The 19,846-nt window shown below is 41.6% G+C and overlaps 1 protein-coding gene across 4 annotated transcripts; it reads left to right on the top strand.

Annotated features, from left to right (window-relative positions):
- The first annotated feature begins 6 nt into the window (after positions 1–6).
- LOC123110390 (uncharacterized) lies at positions 7–3,394 on the top strand. 4 transcript variants are annotated; one of them, XM_044530885.1, is made up of 3 exons: positions 7–1,183; positions 2,542–2,617; positions 3,147–3,394. In XM_044530885.1, the coding sequence occupies exon 1, from the start codon at positions 44–46 to the stop codon at positions 755–757; it is 714 nt and encodes a 237-aa protein (XP_044386820.1). In that variant the 5' UTR covers positions 7–43; the 3' UTR covers positions 758–1,183; positions 2,542–2,617; positions 3,147–3,394. The 4 variants fall into 4 exon arrangements, with proteins under 4 accessions (XP_044386820.1, XP_044386821.1, XP_044386822.1 ...); XM_044530886.1 differs by having other exon boundaries at positions 2,114–2,617; XM_044530887.1 differs by having other exon boundaries at positions 7–2,444.
- The last annotated feature ends 16,452 nt before the right edge of the window (positions 3,395–19,846 follow it).

The following is a 19,846-nucleotide window of genomic DNA, read 5'->3' as shown; positions in this document are numbered from 1 at the left end:
GACCCGCCGCCGCCGGGGCCGCCCCCGCCGCCGCAGCTCGCCGATGGAGCCTGTCGCTCTGCCGGACGACGACGATCTCCTCCGGGAGATCCTCCTCCGCCTCCCGCCGCAGCCCTCCTCGCTCATCCGCGCCTCCGCCGTCTGCAGGCGGTGGCGGAGCATCACCACCGATCCTAGATTCCTCGGCCGCTTCCGCGCGCACCACCGCAAGCCGCCGCTCCTCGGCGCCTTCGAGTACATCCAGGGCGACCTCGTCTTCACCTCCTTGCTCGACCGTCCCGACCGCATCCCTCCCGGGCGCTTCGACCTGGGACGCTACAGCGACCGCCGCGACTACGGCGTGCTCGGCTTCCGCCACGGCCGCGTCCTCGTCTTAGACCGTGTGCGCAAGGACCTCGTCGTGTGCGCCCCCGTCACCGGCGAGCAGCGCCGCGTGGCCGTTCCGCCCGAGTTCAAGAAGGGCTCCCTCAACGGGGCCGTGCTCTGCGCTGCCGGCGACCCTGGCCACGTGCACGGTGAATGCCACTCCAGCCCCTTCAAGGTGGCCTTGGTATCCTTGTGCAGGCATGACTATAGACCCCTCGCCAGTGTTTACTCCTCAGATACCGGGGCATGGAGCAATCCCGTCTCGACGGCGGCTCCATGTCAACTGTTTGATGCTTGTATGGATGGCTCACTCGTTGGTAAAGCAATTTACTGGTTGCTTACAACTATGGAGGCTGGCATTTTGAGTTTGATTTGGAAGAGCAGAGTCTAGTTGTGATCAAGGGGCCACCCGTTACAGATGATTTCCCGGGTGGTGGTACCCATCGAATCATCCAGGCTGAGGATGGCGCTGTTGGCTTCGCCATGATGTATTACCCACACTTCCAAACGTGGCAAAGGAACGTCGATGCTCATGGTGTTGCCACATGGGTGCCGTGGAAGACCGTTGAATTGCGTAACATTCTCGGGCCCCGTCCTCAGATTGGGAGAACCAGAAGGATGGCGCGATTGACACGAGGCTGGGACTATGTCAAGGGGACGGGAGGTATAATGTGCTATGTTGAGGATACTGATGTAATTTTTATACATATGGACGTCAATGTCTACATGATTCAACTTAATTCATTGCAATCCAAGAGTATTCCTGGAAAACGTTTTAGAAGTGCCTACCATCCATTCATGAGTTTCTATACACCAGGTAATTGCTTGTCCTTAGTCCTAATATTGTATGAGCTGCCAAATTCAGTTATGTTTCATAAATGGTTGCTCAAGCATCTTAATTCTATCTCTGAAGTCACAGGCAATCTAAGCCTAATCAGCAATTATCCCTTTGATAGATAGACAAACTTAATCTATAGCCATATTTTCCTTATGTTCTCATTAGCTGTTTTCATTCCTGGAAGGTCCAAATCAAATGTCAAATGGTTAAAATTGCAAAATCAAATGTCACTTAGTAACTTAATTGAGATGTTTGGAGTATCAAAGCTAATTATATTCTTTTATCCCTTACTTTTTAAAATCGATAATAACAACTTCGGTTGAATCCATACCTTAAATGATATTCCTGCCATTCCAATATCTTGGGCTTATTATGTTTTGCTAAGACAAAACTTTGACTTGGTCGCAAAAGAAACGCTTTGACCAAGAATTACTCCTTTACCGCATGGTTTATATGATGTAATATTGCAATTCTCTGTACACTTTTTTGAAAACAATCAAGTGGTACCAAGTTCATGTCATAAAAAGGCATATTAACAAAGTAATTCTTCATCAAAGCCTCATCTTAATGAAACCTAATACGCCTGCATATGAGAATATAGTACTTATTTTTTGTCACTTGTAGACCCTCTTGCAAGTGACTAGTACTCCCTCTGTCCGTGTTTATTAGGCCTGCTAGCCGAAGCTCTAGGACCATGATGGGAAGGAAAACTAGAGTATGAGCTTGTTTGTTGCTAATTAATTAGCTTGCATTGCATAAAAATATCTACCTTTGCAGTGAAGCCGAACGTGGCGCGCACGCCTTGCACCTTTCTATGCCCCCATCGCTAATTAATTCCGTTGCATGCAGCACTTACCTAATTTTGTCACAAAAAAAGTACATCCTGATTAATTTCATTGCACGCGGCAGATTTGGACGTCATTGGTTGCCCCGCTGACCCAATAAACACGATGGATGGAGTATATTGGTAGCACACAAAAATAAATTGCATTTCTTGGCTCTAATCATGCTTCAATTATTTAAAATTGCATACCTGAAGTCACTTTTGTTGCTAAAGTTTATTAGTTTGGTGTTTTAATTGTGTTGGTTGACAACTTGACTTGACTAGGGACGAGTTTACATGAGATAAATTCTGTACCATGTCTTGGTTCTTCTTATTGGCTAAGTGTACTGTTTTCTGTATATTCCTTTTTAGTATAAAAATGAGCTATAAATCGTCTACAAAATGCGAGTTACAAAAGTGAGTTCTTTCGCTCAAGTAGTGTTTCAGAGCTATCCATCTGTCTTTTCCTTGGAACTGTTTTTAATTGGCTGACTTCCTGTGTCTCCATGCACAGCCATTGCTGGTGGATATAACGAAGCTGGGGATGGCTGACTGGTTTGATGTGTGAATGTGCTGAAACGGTTCAACATGTAAGAATATCTTCTGAATATAGCTTGTGAGATTTGGATTTTTCGATTAGTTTTTTCTGTGTAAAATATCTGGCTGCATCATGGGTAACATGCACTCAGAAGCTATTGTCCATTTGGCTATAAGGATTCACACATGTGAATAGCACAGAGAAGAACTAAAATGGATGATGATGCCAAACTAAAATGTCTCCTCTTTTATTGTACATGATATACAGGGTTGAATATGGGGTGTGGATGTTAAAATTACACGCGTCGTATGAGCCTATGTGGGCACTCATAGAAATTCTCCATGGCTTAGCCGCATTTCAAATCAATATTCCATTGGACCATTTTCTTGTATAAACAGTAGCCGTAGGTGGCTACTACAAGCTGGGAGTGTAGAATCTGGATCGATGATTTTGCTTTTTCCAGCTATACATTAGTAGTCCATTTTCCTGTTATTATATAATATAAACATCAGTAAGTTGGAGGCTATATATTAGTAGTGCCTATCAGGTTACTAATGGATTTGCATATTTGCTTTCTCCAGGTGAAGGAACGGCTGCTGCCGTTCTCGCTGAGTCCATCGCATCGCATCACATCAATGTGTTCGACAAAATTTATAAACTATCTAAACGAACTTGCTGAATGTGTGCTAGTCTACCAAAGTTTCGGATGTAACCGTGTTAATAGAGGGAATTTCACCTTCCCCTGGTGATATGGTTGTGGACTTGTGGTCATGTCAAATCTCATTGTTTTTTTGTTGTTGGCAAAATGTAGTGAGTGCTACTTTTCATTCATTAAGAGAACTGGCAGAGCCATACAGAGTACTCCCTCCGTTTTTATTTAGTTCGCATATTAGCTTTGGTCAAAGTCAAGCTTTACAAACTTTGACCAAGTTTATAAAAAAATTATTAAGATATACAATAACAAATCAACAACATTAGATTTATTATTGAATGTAGTTTCACATCGTATAGATTTATTATGATAAATGTCTATATTGTTTTCTATAAACTTGGTCAAATTTTACGAAGTATGACTTCAGCCAACTCTAATATGCAGAGCAAATAAAAACGGAGGGAGTAAATGGGAGATACTCCCTCCGTTTCATAATTCTTGTCGTGGTAACTAAAAACTTACCATGACAAGAATTATGGAACGGAGGGAGTATAAACATATGGGCAAATGAGCAGAGCAACGGAAGTGAAAGAAAGAAGAAGAAACAAGAATGCGGAGAATAAAGTTCAGGGAAGCTCATGGATAAAGAATGGGGCTATAGCTCCAATCTTGGTTTGATGCCAACATCTCACTTCTTGCATAGTCTTGTCTATGAGCTGAACCGCGCTGATGGCTTTGTTATCGAACAAACAGTGTTCCCCTTCTTCTAAATCATCCACCAGGTGAGCATGATAGTTGAGTTCCAAGCTTCTTGGAGCAACGGCAGTCCAACCTTGAAGCCAATTCGCGTCCAGCTTGGCCGTGAGCTGCTGGGGCGCCAGCGAGGGCCTAAAAGCCTTGTGCTTTAGTACAAAGGTGCTTTGGGAATGTGTTCTATAAATTAAACCGATTTTTCTCACGTACAAGTGAGTATCTCTATAATTAAGTGTCTAGCCTCTACAAATAAACACCAGTGCTTAATAAAAGCTGATTTATTTTTCTAAGCACCTCCCGTAAACACATTGCACTGTGCAAGGCCCAAGGGCAACTCCAAGTCTTCGACACCGGTCATCAAAACAAACAAAAATGCTCATCACGCAACCCAAGACCCCTGGCCCTCCTCCCCGGTTTGGGGCTGGCCTTAGAGATTTTGAAAGGCCAGGTAATTGCTTATTCTTGCTATGTTTCCTACATTGTTGCTCAAATATCTTAATTGTGTCTCTTAAGTCACTAAGGCCTTGTACAATGCAAGACGCTTAGGGAAGGAATCCTTGCTCATCAGGGCTCTGCAGAGCTAAACGAGTGAGTAGTGTTGTGGCCACCGGATCAGTGTAATAAGAATTGATGACCACTTGTGTCCAATGTGGTTGCACCGTTTGCGATATTTGAATCGAAATTGTAACCCACCATCCTTGCCATGTCTTTTCTCCGCAAATCTGTATTAACATTCTGATCTTGGAGATGACAAAGACTTATGATCGGTAATAATAGTGAGGGCTCCCCTCTCTACAAATAAGCACGCCACTTGTCCACGCCATGATGACAGCTAAAAATTCCTTCTCATGCACCGATAACTTCTCGTTCTTGAATCCTAATGCTTTGCTTAAGTATGCAATACGATGATCATTTTGTGACATGACTGCTCCAATTCCTGCATTGCAAGCGTCGGTTTCTATTGCAAACAGCTAGTTGTAGTCTGGTAAAGTTAAGGTTGAGGTGTTGATCATAGCACGTTTCAGTTTCTCAAAGGCTGCAGTTGCTTGGTCAGACCACACAAAACATTTTTAAGTGAGTAACCGAGTCAGAGATTTAGCCATCATTACTGTTAGTCTCGCACAAGCTTGTGATAGTAACCAGTAAGTCCAAGGAACCCACGAAGTTTTGTGACATTTGTAGCTTGAGGCCATTTATTCCATAGCCAAAGTTTTTTTCAGGGTCGGTATCTACACGGGGTGGCAGGAAAATACGAATAGAAAGGGACAATTGGATCCCGAGCTTAGTCTGAGCCCAGGCCTTAGATATTGGCTTGTTGTGGAGGGAGTTGGCGAGGGGGGGAGGGATGGCTCCTTCCCTTTTTCCTTATACAGTTAGCTTAAGAATTACTCAAAAAAAGTTAGCTTAAGATGCATGGTTTAGATGAGTAGGCTATTTTCTTTTTTTTCTCAAGCACAAGTGAGTATCTCTATATAAGGGAAATCGGAGAGATGTCTCTCTTTTATCAAAAAAAATGATCCTGAGACAAACTGGGTTAAGAGTGGCTAAGTTCACAGAAGGTCTAGAATCCGGTGGGTCAATCAATTGATACAAATCAACATAAACGAGTGGAATGTGGACTTGGTGAAGCAAATGTTCCTTGCATATGATGTCGAAGCCATATGTGCGATCAAACTCCCAGCATGGAAAACAGAGGACTGCATAGCATGGCATATGAAGAAGTCTGGTATTTTTTCAGTTAAAAGTGCCTACAAGTTGGCTAGCCAGATTAAGGGGGGAGAGAGAGAGAACCCACCAGCCTCGAGCTCTTCTAATGAGGCATATGACAGAAGCATATGGAATTTAATCTAGCAAGCTAAAGTTCCACAGAAAGTTAAGATAGCAGGTTAGTGGATCGCCAATGAATTGACGGCTACGAAAGAAAACAAGGGCGCGTCTAGCGGGCGGCCGGCCGCCCTGGGATCGCTAGCCAGCGCCCACCAAAAAAGGAAACCACCTGGTCCACCCAAAGAAAAAAAGGAAACCTACCCACCTGCCCGTGCGAAAACCACCTCGGACCCAACCCGCGCGCACGAAAACCGCGAGGACCCGCCGCACGAACAGGTAAGCTCGAGAAAACAACCCCGCGAGGACAGCTGGCCGCGGGATCACGTGCACCTGCCTCCGAACCCCACCCTCCTCACCAAACCGCGCGAGACCAACTGCCCCCAGGCCATCTTCTTCTTCCCCATGAAAGAAGGATCTGCCCAGGGGGCAAAATCCTCCTTCATCGCCAGGAGAGAAGAACGAACATGGCGGCTCCCAGGAACAAGTAAGAGAAGAGAAGAGAAGAGGGCTTAGAAATCAGAAAAGAAGACCAAGAGAAAAGCATATCAAAGGGGGGAGGGCAAAAAAAGAACCTACCTGGAGATCCACAGGTGAGAAGTGATAGGTCTCCGTCGTATCTACTTTTCCAAACACTTTTGCCCTTCTTTTGGACTCTAACTTGCGTGATTTGAATGGAACTAACCCGGACTGACGCTGTTTTCAGCAGAACTGCCATGGTATTATTTTTTGTAGAAATAAAAGTTCTCGGAATGACCTGAAAATCCATGGAGCAACTTTTCAGATTTAATAAAAAATATTGGCGAAAGAAATAGTGCCAGGGGGCCCATACCCTGTCCATGAGGGTGGGGGCGCGCCCCCTCCCCCTGGGCGCGCCCCCTGCCTCGTGGGCCTCCTGGATGTCCACCGACCTCAACTCCAACTCTATATATTTGCTTTCACGGAGAAAAAAATCAGAGAGAAAGTTTCATCGCGTTTTACGATACGGAGCCACCGCCAAGCCCTAATCTCTCTCGGGAGGGCTGATCTGGAGTCCATTCGGGGCTCCGGAGAGGGGGATTCATCGCCGTCGTCATCTTCAACCATCCTTCATCACCAATTTCATGATGCTCACCGCCGTGCGTGAGTAATTCCATTGTAGGCTTGCTGGACGGTGATGGGTTGGATGAGATTTACCATGTAATCAAGTTAGTTTTGTTAGGGTTTGATCCCTAGTATCCACTATGTTCTAAGATTGATGTTGCTATGACTTTGCTATGCTTAATGCTTGTCACTAGGGCCCGAGTGCCATGATTTCAGATCTAAACCTATTATGTTTTCATGAATATATGTGAGTTCTCGATCCTATCTTATCTATAGTCACCTATTATGTGTTATGATCCGACAACCCCGAAGTGACAATAATCGGGATACTTCTCGGTGATGACCGTAGTTTGAGGAGTTCATGTATTCACTATGTGTTATTTCTTTGGTCCGGTACTCTATTAAAAGGAGGCCTTAATATCCCTTAGTTTCCACTAGGACCCCGCTGCCACGGGAGGGTAGGACAAAAGATGTCATGCAAGTTCTTTTCCATAAGCATGTATGACTATATTCGGAATACATGCCTACATTACATTGATGAACTAGAGCTAGTTCTGTGTCACCCTATGTTATAACTATTACATGAGGAATCGCATCCGACATAATTATCCATCACTGATCCAATGCCTACGAGCTTTTCACATATTGTGCTTCGCTTATTTACTTTGTCGTAGCTATTGTTACAACTACTACAAAACTACTATCGTTACTTTTGCTACTGTTACTGTTACTTCCATACTACTTTGCTACTAAACACTTTGCTGCGGATACTAAGTTATCCAGGTGTGGTTGAATTGACAACTCAACTGCTAATACTTGAGAATATTCTTTGGCTCCCCTTGTGTCGAATCAATAAATTTGGGTTGAATACTCCACCCTCGAAAACGGTTGCGATCCCTATACTTGTGGGTTATCAAGACTATTTTCTGGCGCCATTGCCGGGGAACATAGATCTATTCTTTGAGTCACTTGGGATTTATATCTTATGGTAACTATGAGGAACTTGAAAGACCAAAGAACTAATATTTTTTCCTCAACTACGAGGGGAGGTAAGGAACTGCCATCTAGCTCTGCACTATATTCTCCTTCTGTTATGAGTAAGCTTGCGACACCTAAACCTGCTACTGCTATGAATTCTGATATGTCGCATGTTATTAATGATGCCACTTCTACTATGCATGATACTTATGATGAAACTACTTATGTGCTTGATACTACTTTGCCATTAGGTGAATTTCTTAATGAACAACTTGCTAGGGTTAGAGAGAATGAAATAATTGAAGATGAAATTATTGAAGATAGTGATGATGAAGGTTCTCCCCCTAAGTATGAATTGCATGTTGTTCCTAAGGGTTATGTTATGGATGAAGAAACTACTAGAGCTATTCTTGCTTGCAATGATAGATCTGATCTTAAGAAGTTACTAGCTAAACGGAAACAGAAATCTCTAAATGCTAGAATGAAATATGACCCTGCTTTTTCTACTTCACCTATCTTTGTTACTGATAAGGATTATGAATTCTCTGTCAATCCTGAGATAATTACTTTTGTTGAATCTGATCCTTTTTATGGCAATGAATCTGAAATTGTTGTGGCACATCTTACTAAATTGAATTATATAGCAACCCTGTTTACTAATGATGAGAAATCTCGCTACTATTATATCCTTAAGATATTTCCATTCTCATTAAAGGGTGATGCTAAAACTTGGTTTAATTCTCTTGATCCTGGTTGTGTGCGTAGTCCCCAGGATATGATTTATTACTTCTCTGCTAAATATTTCCCTGCTCATAAGAAACAAGCTGCCTTGAGGGAAATATATAATTTTGTGAAAATTGAAGAAGAGAGTCTCCCACAAGCTTGGGGGAGGCTTCTCCGATTACTTAATGCTTTGTCTGATCATCCTCTTAAGAAAAATGAAATACTTGATATCTTTTATAACGGACTAACCGATGCTTCCAAGGACCACTTGGATAGTTGTGCTGGTTTTGTTTTCAGGGAAAGAATAGTCGATCAAGCTGAATTACTACCAATTCCTGAGCCAACTCCTGAGCCTATTCCTAAACCAACTCCGAAGAAGAGGGGTGTTCTATTTATCAGTCCTGAAGATATGCAAGAGGCAGAGAAATCAATGAAAGAAAAAGGTAGTAAATCTGAAGATGTTAAGAATTTACCTCCTGGTTAAGAAATACATGGTCTTAATATACCACCTGTTGAAGAAACACATGGTCTTGATAACCCGACATAGGTAGTAAAGGTAAAGTCTCTCTATAGGCATGATAAAGTTGAAATCCCCTCTACTAAGTTTCCTAGCCAATGTTTGGATGAATTTGATGACTTTATGGCTAGACAAGAAAACTTCAATGCTTATGTTGGTAGAGAATTAAAGAGTAATGCTTACATGATTGGACGCTTGAGTGATTATATGGCTAGAGTTAAAGGTGAACTTAAACTCATTAGTAAATATGCTTCTATGGTTACCACTCAAGCAGAACAAGTACTTAAAGCTCAAAGTGATTTGCTCGATGAATTAAATAATAAACATGATTTTTATGTTAGAGTGGCTACTAGAACTGGTAAAATGACTCAGGAACCTTTGTATCCTGAATGCCACCCTAAGAGAATTGAGAAAGATTCTCAGAGAAATAATTTAGATGCACCTAGTCCTTCTAAATAGAAGAAAAAGGAAAAATATTGGACTTTGCATGCTTCTAGTGAACCTGTTATAGACACACCTGAGAATCCCAATGATATTTCTATTTCTGATGCTGATTGGTGATGAACATGAACCTAGTGATAATGTTAATGATAATGTTCATGTTGATGCTCAACCTAGCAATAATGATGTAGAGATTGAACCTGTTGTTGATCTTGATAACCCACAATCAAAGAATCAACATTATGATAAGAGAGACTTTGTTGCTAGGAAGCACGGTAAAGAAAGAGAACCATGGATTCAGAAACCCATGTCTTTCCCTCCTAAGCCATCCAAGAAAAGGGATGATGAGGAATTTGAGCGCTTTGCTAAAATGATTAGACCTATCTTCTTACGTATGCGCTTAACTGATATGCTTAAAGTAAATCCTTATGCTAAATATATGAAGGATATCATTACAAATAAAAGAAAGATACCGGAGGCTAAAATTTCCACCATGCTTGCTAATTATACTTTTAAAGGTGGAATGCCTAAGAAACTTGGAGGTCCAGGGGTACCAACTATACCATGCTCCATTAAAAGAAACTATGTTAAAACTGCTTTATGTGATCTTGGAGCCGGTGTTAGTGTTATGCCTCTCTCTTTATATGGTAGACTTGAATTGAATAAGTTGACACCTATTGAAATATCTTTGCAAATGGCTGATAAATCAACTGCTATACCTGTTGGTATTTGTGAGGATGTGCCTGTTGTGATTGCAAATGTTACTATTTTAACGGACTTTGTTATTCTTGATATTCCCGAGGACGATAGTATGTCGATTATCCTTGGTAGACCCTTTCTGAATACCACATGGGCTGTTATTGATTGCAACAAAGGCAATGCCACTTTTCATGTTAATGGTAATGAGAATACGATACACTTTCCGAGGAAACAACTGCAAGTTCATAGCATCAATTCTATTGGAAACATTCCAACTATCAATATTGGAGGTTTTGAATTTCCTCTTCCTACTGTCAAGAAGAAATATGATATTCTTATTATTGGGGATGTTCATATCCCCGTTGAGGTAACCTAGTGTTATTCGAAATTTCTCCGATTCCATGTTATTCGGAATGAGTTTGTTAACAAGACTTGACAACCTTGTTAGTGGATTCTTTTTGATGATCATGAGATGGATGAAATAGAAGGCACAACCTTCTGTACCCTATTTTTACTTTCTATTATTTAGAATAAATAAAGCAAAAATAGTATTATCTATCTGTTTTCTAAATTATCCATGCAATAAAAAATACCCCGAAAATAAAAGTTCTCCAAATGCCCTGCCAATTTAGTATGATTTTTTCTGGAATATTTGAGAATATTTGGCACTAAGAACATAGCAGGGGAGCAAGCACCTGCCCATGAGGGTCCAGGGCGCGCCCCCTGCCTCGTGGGCCCATGGTGGCCCCCCTCCACTTATTCCTGCACCCACACACTTCTTCTTTCTCCCAAAAAAATCACCATCTAGCTCAAGCACGAGTTCTAGCTCACTTTGCTGCGATTTTCGATCTCCTTGCTCAAAGCTCCATTCACAAAACTGCTTTGGGAGATTGTTCTTTGGTATGTGACTCCTCCAATGGTCCAATTAGTTTTTGTTCTAGTGCTTTATTCATTGTAAATTTTTGCTGCCTAGGTGACCCTGTTCTAATTTATGAGGTCCCAAGTAATTCTAATGCATGATATAGGATCTAGGCACTTGTGGGAGTAGTTGCTATCAGTTTGTTGAGTTTGATTCACTTTTATTTTGAGTCACTAAAAATTTCAGAAATTTTCATAAAATGATGAAGAGATTTTTGAGGGGCTCTTCTAGACAAGGCTCCAAGGATAAACAAGCTAAGGAGAAAGAAAAGGCCAAGTATAATCTTCCTCGTGTAGCGGAAGTACAACCATGTAAATGGCCTTGTGATGATTTCTTGAGAGCAGCCGGGATTTATGAAGACTTTTATTCATTGACTGATAATGCGGGCCTTACCGACTTGCTCCACGACCGGATTGAGCAGTACCTCTTACTTACCAATACTTTCGTGCAAAATTTCTACTATTATCCTAAGAATTTACCTCCTTCAGTAGCTTTTCATTTATATGATGATGCTAGGGAGATGTCATTACGTAATTTTTGCGCGGTTTGTAGAATACCCTTCGAGGGTAGTTTAGATGAACTACATCGTAAAGATGTGGATGGTTTTATTGATACTATTACTGTAGGGGAATCGAGGAAGGTTTCCGATGCAAGAATAACTAGCATACATTTCCCTGTTTTACACTACTTTGTCATATTTGCTAGTCGATACTTAATTGGTCGCGGAAACTGTGGAAACCTTAGTGTTCCTGATATTATTATTTTGTTCCATGCTTTATTCCGTGATAACTCTTTTAGTATGGGTGGCGTTATTGCTAAACGATTAAGCCTGAACCGTACAAAGGGCCCCATCTTTGGAGGTATCTATGATGCACGCCTTGCTAAACATTTAGAGATACCTATTAGGCATTATGAGAAAGAGGAGACACTACTGCCCCCTACTTTTCTAGATTATAAGAGCATGGTAGCACATGAGTTTATTGTTAACAATGATGATAATATGCTTGTATATAACCTGAGATTTAATAAGAAACACAATGAGATTATTATCTTGCCTGCGCCTTCCTTGTTTGATTTAACTGCAGGCCATTTCCTCGTCTTGCCATCGGCCGTGTACGCGCACCTTGGCCAGACATCAGCTCCAGAGCCTGAGCCGGAACCACCACCGGACCCTTATCGTCCATCATCTTATCAGTGGGATCCGGAGCAGATCGCCGGCCAGTGGCAGTACGATGACACTCCTCAGTACACCGGAGGGAGTAGCCACGATCCATGGGCATAGACCAACTTATGCCAAAAGCCTAAGCTTGGGGGAGTACGTATTTCTCACCGACATTACATTCACGTTCACACACTAATTCTAGTTGTCGGTGCTCATACTTTTTCATTGTACTATCCATGCTAGTTTAATTTCTTTTTCTAGCTTTCTTCTTCTGTGTTTGATAAACCTTAAGAAAAACCAAAAAAATAGTTAGTTTAATTTCCATGCTTGTAGTAGTAATTAAAATGAAAACCCAAAAAGATTTCTCGTTCTTCTTTTGCTTGTTGGGATCTTTCCCATGTAAATAGTTTTCTTTTCTTTGGGGGTCGAGAGGAGAAGACCATAATGAAAATGTTTAGTGGCTCTAATATGCATGATTGTTGATTTAACCAAGAGCCCATATTACCTTGTCTTCTCCCTTGAATTGAATGCTTGCAGATTCCAGCTTAGGCCAATGCACGTGCACTATTATTATTATCCACACCGTTCGGTCGTGCAAGTGAAAGGCAATAATGACGATATATGATGGACTAATTGAGATGAGAGAAACTGGTATGAACTCGACCTCTCTTGTTTTTGTAAACATGATTAGTTCATCGTTCCTGATTCAGCCTATTATGAATAAACATGTTTGCAATGACAATTAGAGATTATAGTTGCTTATGCCATGCTTAATTAGCTAGGAGCTTATAATGGTTTACCTTGCGTGCCAACATGCTATTAAAATGGTTTTGATGTGGTATGATAGGGTGGTATCCTCCTTTGAATGAATTGAGTGACTCGACTTGGCACATGTTCACGCATGTAGTTGAAACAAAATCAACATAGCCTTCACGATATTTATGTTCATGGTGGATTATATCCTACTCATGCTTGCAGTCGATGTTGATTAATTTTAATGCATGTTCATAACTGTTGTCGCTCTCTCAGTTGGTCGCTTCCCAGTCTCTTTCTAGCCTTCACCTGTACTAAGCGGGAATACTGCTTGTGCATCCAAACTCCATAAACCCCAAAGTTATTCCATATGAGTCCACCATACCTTCCTATATGCGGTATTTACCTGCTGTTCCAAGTAAATTGTATGTGCCAAACTCCAAACCTTCAAATGAAATTCTGTTTTGTATGCTCGAGCAGCTCATGTATCAACTAGGGTTGTGTATATCTTCCATGCTAGGTGGGTTATTCTCAAGTGGAGTGGACTCCACTCCTCATTCACGAGAAAATGGCTGGTAACCGGGATGCCCAGTCCCATGATCAAAAGATCAAATCAAATAAAAATAATTAAACAAAACTCCCCCAGGATTGTTGCTAGTTGGAGGCACCCGTTGTTTCGGGCAAGCCATGGATTGATGCTTGTTGGTGGTGGGGGAGTATAAACTTTACCATTCTGTTTGGGAACCGCCTATAATGTGTGTAGCATGGAAGATATCGAGATCTCATAGTTGTTATGTTGACAGTGAAAGTATACCGCTCAAAATATTATTTATCTCTATTTCAAAATCGAGCTCTGGCACCTCTACAAATCCCTGCTTCCCTCTGCGAAGGGCCTATCTATTTACTTTTATGTTGAGTCATCACCCTCTTATTAAAAAGCACCCGCTGGAGAGCACCGCTGTCATTTGCATGCATTACTATTAGTTTATATTGGGTATGACTTGACTGGATCTCTTTTACCATGAATTACAATGTTTAGTCAGACCTTGATCTTTAAAGGTGCTCTGCATTTATGTTTTGCGGTCTCAGAAAGGGCTAGCGAGATACCATCTTGTTATATCATATTATGATTGTTTTGAGAAAGTGTTGTCATCCGAGATTTATTATCATTGCTCGCTAGTTGATTATGCCATTGATATGAGTAAACATGAGACCTAAGTGTTATTGTGAATATGGTTAGTTCATAATCTTTGCTGAAAACTTGAATGTTGGCTTTACATATTTGCAACAACAAGAGCAAACAGAGTTTGTAAAAGTTTTTCTTTATCACTTCCCGTTTATCAACTGAATTGCTTGAGGACAAGCAAAGGTTTAAGCTTGGGGGACTTGATATGTCTCCATCGTATCTACTATTCCTGGACTCTAACTTGCATGATTTGAATGGAACTAACCCGGACTGACATTGTTTTCAGCAGAACTGTCGTGGTGTTATTTTTGTGCAGAAATAAAAGTTCTCGGAATGACCTGAAAATCCACGGAGCAACTTTTCAGATTTAATAAAAAAACTGGCGAAAGAAATAGTGCCAGGGGGCCCACACCCTGTCCACAAGGGTAAGGGGCGCGCCCCCTCCCCCTGGGCGCGCCCCCTGCCTCGTGGGCCCCCTGGATGTCCACCGACCTCAACTGCAACACTATATATTTGCTTTCGCGGAGAAAAGAATCAAAGAAAAGTTTCATCGTGTTTTACGATACGGAGCCGCCGCCAAGCCCTAATCTCTCTCAGGAGGGCTGATCTGGAGTCCGTTCGGGGCTCCGGAGAGGGGGATTCGTCGCGGTCGTCATCATCAACCATCCTCCATCACCAATTTCATGATGCCCACCGCCATGCGTGAGTAATTCCATCGTAGGCTTGTTGGATGGTGATAGGTTGGATGAGATTTACCATGTAATCAAGTTAGTTTTGTTAGGGTTTGATCCCTAGTATCCACTATGTTCTGAGATTGATGTTGCTATGACTTTGCTATGCTTAATGCTTGTCACTAGGGCCCGAGTGCCATGATTTCAGATTTGAACCTATTATGTTTTCATGGATATATGTGAGTTCTTGATCCTATCTTGCAAGTCTATAGTCCCTATTATGTGTTATGATCCGACAACCCCGAAGTGACAATAATCGGGATACTTCTCGGTGATGACTGTAGTTTGAGGAGTTCATGTATTCACTATGTGTTATTTCTTTGGTCCGGTACTCTATTAAAAGGAGGCCTTAATATCCCTTAGTTTCCACTAGGACCCCGCTGCCACGGGAGGGTAGGACAAAAGATGTCATGCAAGTTCTTTTCCATAAGCATGTATGACTATATTCGGAATACATGCCTACATTACATTGATGAACTGGAGCTAGTTCTGTGTCACCCTATGTTATAACTATTACATGAGGAATCGCACCCGACATAATTATCCATCATTGATCCAATGCCTACGAGCTTTTCACATATTGTGCTTCGCTTATTTACTTTGCCGTTGCTACTGTTACAACTACTACAAAACTGCTATCGTTACTTTTTCTACTGTTACCGTTACTTCCATACTACTTTGCTACTAAATACTTTGCTGCAGATACTAAGTTATACAGGTGTGGTTGAATTGACAGCTCAACTGCTAATACTTGAGAATATTCTTTAGCTCCCCTTGTGTCGAATCAATAAATTAGGGTTGAATACTCTTCCCTCGAAAACTGTTGCGATCCCCTATACTTGTGGGTTATCAAGAAGACTTGCCCATCTTCTTCCTGATTCTCTCTTGTCTACTTGCCCTTGTAATGATTTCCTTGCACACGTCTTTTACTCGTGTATTGCTCATGTATTTGATTGTCAAAAATCAAATGAAATCCTGCATGATGTGTTTGCAGAAAAATTGTGCACCCACTAGTTTCCTTTTCGTGCAACTAAGTCAAATGAAGTAGCCAACTGAAGGAGTACTGTGTGCCAACTCACTAGAATTTGGCAGCTCTAACGCTCTTTTGTGCAACTAACCCAGTTGTGGCATCCAACTATAAGCACAAACTGTGCAACTGAAAAATTGTGCAAATATAGGTCTTAGGAAAAAGTGTGCAACCACTAGGTTACTTTCCTGCAACTAAGCCAAATAAAGTAGGCAACTGAAGGAGTGTTGTGTGCCAACTCAGTAGATTATGCAACTTTGAAACCTATTTTGTGCAACTAACCCAGTTGTAGCATCCAACTATACCCACAAACTGTGCAACTAGAAAAAATAAAAAAGGCACAAGACTGTGCAACCTTGGCAGGAACTTGAAAAGATGTGGAAGCTGGAACAACCAATATACGATGACGAGCATTATAGGATATGTTCTGATAAAAAACAGTCTGCAAATATAGGTCTTAGGAAATAGCTTTCACACGCTGCCATCACAAATCTAAAAAACACACCCATCAAACCGTTATTCTAGCTGTGCAAATCTAACTGAAATAGCTATAGACAAATATAGTTCAAATCTGAATTTGCTTCAATCTTTGAAGTTGTTGTAGCAGACCTTGCTTGATATGTTCACTTGCATTGATCTGCAGTAAATCATGCCCTCCCTTTCATGTTAGACCTGCACATTATAGATACAAAAATGGTCAATAAAAATGTAGCTACTATCTGAAACATGTTCTTATATTGTCCAACTACTATGATGCTTGTTCCAACTTTGATACTACTTGTGTGCAACTGGTATGCTACATTTTATCCAGTTTGTATCATTAAAAAATGTGTTTGTGTGACTGGAAATGCTCACAATTGGACAAACTGGTATGAAAAATTTGTGCAATTCTATGACACTTTTGTGCAAATGTTGTGCTGCCTTTTTGCAACTACTATCAAAAGGTTGTATCTGGAGAAAAACTTACTAACTTATTTTACTAAACCACTTGCATTCATCTGCAGAAAATCATGCCCTCCCTTTCTTCTTAGAACTGCACATTGTAGATACGAAAAAACAAAAAAAGATGGTCAATAAAAATGTAACTACTGCCTGAATATTCTTATATTGTCCAACTAGATTGATGCTTGTTCCAACTTTTAAAGTACTTGTGTGCAACTGGTATGTTACATTTTTATCCAGCTTGTATCATAAAAAATTGTGTTTGTGTGACTGGAAATGCTCACAATTTGTGCCAACTGGTATGAAAAAATTGTGCAATTCTATGACACTTTTGTGCAAAATGTTGTGCTGCCTTTGTGCAACTACTATTAAAAAAGTTGTATCTGTAGAAAAAAAGCTATGTAAAAACTGACTACTTGCAGTTTTCGAAACAATGAAAATGATTGTAACGGTGTTAAATTCATGCCTTCAAAATTGCTAACAACTATGCCCCAATACAGCTTGTTAATGACTTTTTTGTTGAAACAAAATGCAGGTTGAAGCATCTTTCAAGGATGATAGACCTCAATGTGTTGCCTCCCGATCTCAATGAGTTGTCAAATGATGACGTCGAGTTTGTACATTCAGGGGTTTTCACACAGCCTCGTCAAGATCATGGCTTGATGAATGATGTTGATGTCAACATGCAATTAGAAAGCCATACACTCGAGGAAACAAACACCACAGTTGCAGGACCTACTAAAACAGAACTAAGGGTAGGGGCAGTTGGTATTGATCGAAATGCTATGGATGAAGATGAGGTTGGTTCTCAGCCAATGGAGCCATTTGTTGGGATGAGATTTGACACTCTGCAGGGTGCTAAGGATCACTAAAATGATTATGCCCTAAAGATGGGTTTCTCTATTAAGATGAACACATCAAGGAGGAATTCTTATACCAATATATTGGAGAAACAACAATTTGCATGTAACAAGTTTAGGAAGCCAAAAGAGGGTGATGCAGGAGCTGAATTGCCACCTGTGCTAGATCCTATACCAGACCCCAAACCTTTGGGTGAAGAAGAAGAAATGGAAGAAGTGCCAATATTCGATGGAGAGGATAGTGGAAAAAAGAATAATAAGAAGAAGCGCAAGAGAGAAAGGATAAAGCAAACACAATGTAAGGCAAAAATGCTGGTTAAATTGAAGGATGGGCAGTGGGAAGTAACCCACTTTGTCCGTGATCATAATCATCTGTTGATCCCCAAGCCTTCGCTCTCCAAATACTTGCGATCTCACATGGGTATACCGTCGGAGGAAAAGAAGTTCCTAGAGATACTCCACAACTACAGCCTGACTTCAGGTGTGTTCTCATTCACCCCCAAAAACTCCAAACTTCACACTACATTGTTGTTCAATTCTAATATGTCAAGTGTGCAACTAGCATCAGGGGGTTGTGCAATTACATACATTGTGTTGTGCAACCATGATTGAGTATTTATGAAAAAATCACTACCACAAACAAAACAAACAAGTTGGAACTACTTGCTGATTGAATAATGTATAGATTTACAAAATGGTCATAGTTTTGATGGCAACTCCATATGTATCTGCAAACTAGTGTTCCTTATCGATCCAATTGAACCTTGTTTCTTGCAACTAGTGTTCATATCTCTGCAACTGATGCTAGACAAAAAATTCTAAATTGTTTTGCATCGTGCAATAAAAAGGGGGAAAAGAATGAAAAATAAGTTCTATGGCAACCACATGTCAACAGTTGTGCAACTATTGTTCTTTGGGATATTTAAATTAGTGCCCCTGGTTCCTTAGTTGTGCTCACTTTTCCCCACGCTCCAAACGTTTGCTCATTTTTCCCCTCTTCCTTAGCTGAAACTCTCACAAATGCTCATAGCGGGCGTTTGCCGTCTTGAACGTCCATTGACCGTTAATTGCAGACGAGTGGGGCCGAGTCTTCGTCTGACTGTTGCTTGCTGACGGGTGGGACCGCAAGGAGACACGTATTGGGCAGCTTGTCTGAATCTGAAACAGATCTAGACAGGCCGCACTGCACCGCGCCGCGCCGCCCCCTCCGCCGGCGTCGTGCCGCGTCCACCGCTATTGTTTCCTCCACCCTATGCCCTTTTCCATTCGTCGGCGATGCCGCGTCTCCACCAGATATAGCCCACCTCCCCATCTGGGATTACATAGCGTTGTTGAGTGAGGATGCCCGGAATGCAGTCGACGGTGGAGAGGATTGGGTCGAATCCGCAGCAGATAATTCATGGATTAAACCTGGGTAAGCATTGTTTCCTCTCGAATTGACGTTCTAAGTCGTATTGTATGCCATATTTGACTTTTGTTTGCTTGAATTGTTCGAATTTGTGCTCGATTTTACCCGGCTAACTGAAGCCTTTGTTTCCTTCCCCCAACAAAATAGGATTGATCCCGCGCTGGCTTTCTGGCTGGCGATTAGAATGGAAACTAGTGTGCTGTGTGGTACTAAACCGCATTTGATTTCATCATTTTTCTATCCCAAAGTGGTAGAAACCAGCATATCTTTCAAAGATTTGCGAGCTGAGCTCCGAAACACCTATCCCTGGAGTGATGCCAATGTTGTTGAAATGAATTACTTCAGCAGTGACGAGCAAAGATTTCTCCCACTAACTTGCGACGATCATATGCCGTTGCTTTTTGCTGGGATTGCTGGCTGCCGATTCGGTAAACTCCAAATCGATGTGCTTCAGCCACGCGCAGAACGGGCAAAGGGGAAGGGAGTTCAGACATCATCTGTCTGTGCTAATAGCCAGCACCCCGGCACTCCTTGTAGGTCGACACCAAGTAAAGCAAGTGGTTCGTGGAGCCACAACATGCCTGCTGCCAATTCTGGTTCCGATTCAGCTGCTGCTTCTCGTG

Source organism: Triticum aestivum, chromosome 5B (assembly GCF_018294505.1).
Source record: "Triticum aestivum cultivar Chinese Spring chromosome 5B, IWGSC CS RefSeq v2.1, whole genome shotgun sequence".
Lineage (NCBI taxonomy): Eukaryota > Viridiplantae > Streptophyta > Magnoliopsida > Poales > Poaceae > Triticum > Triticum aestivum.
The sequence above is the reverse complement of the archived record's forward strand: the minus strand, read 5'-3'. Positions and strand labels throughout refer to the sequence as shown.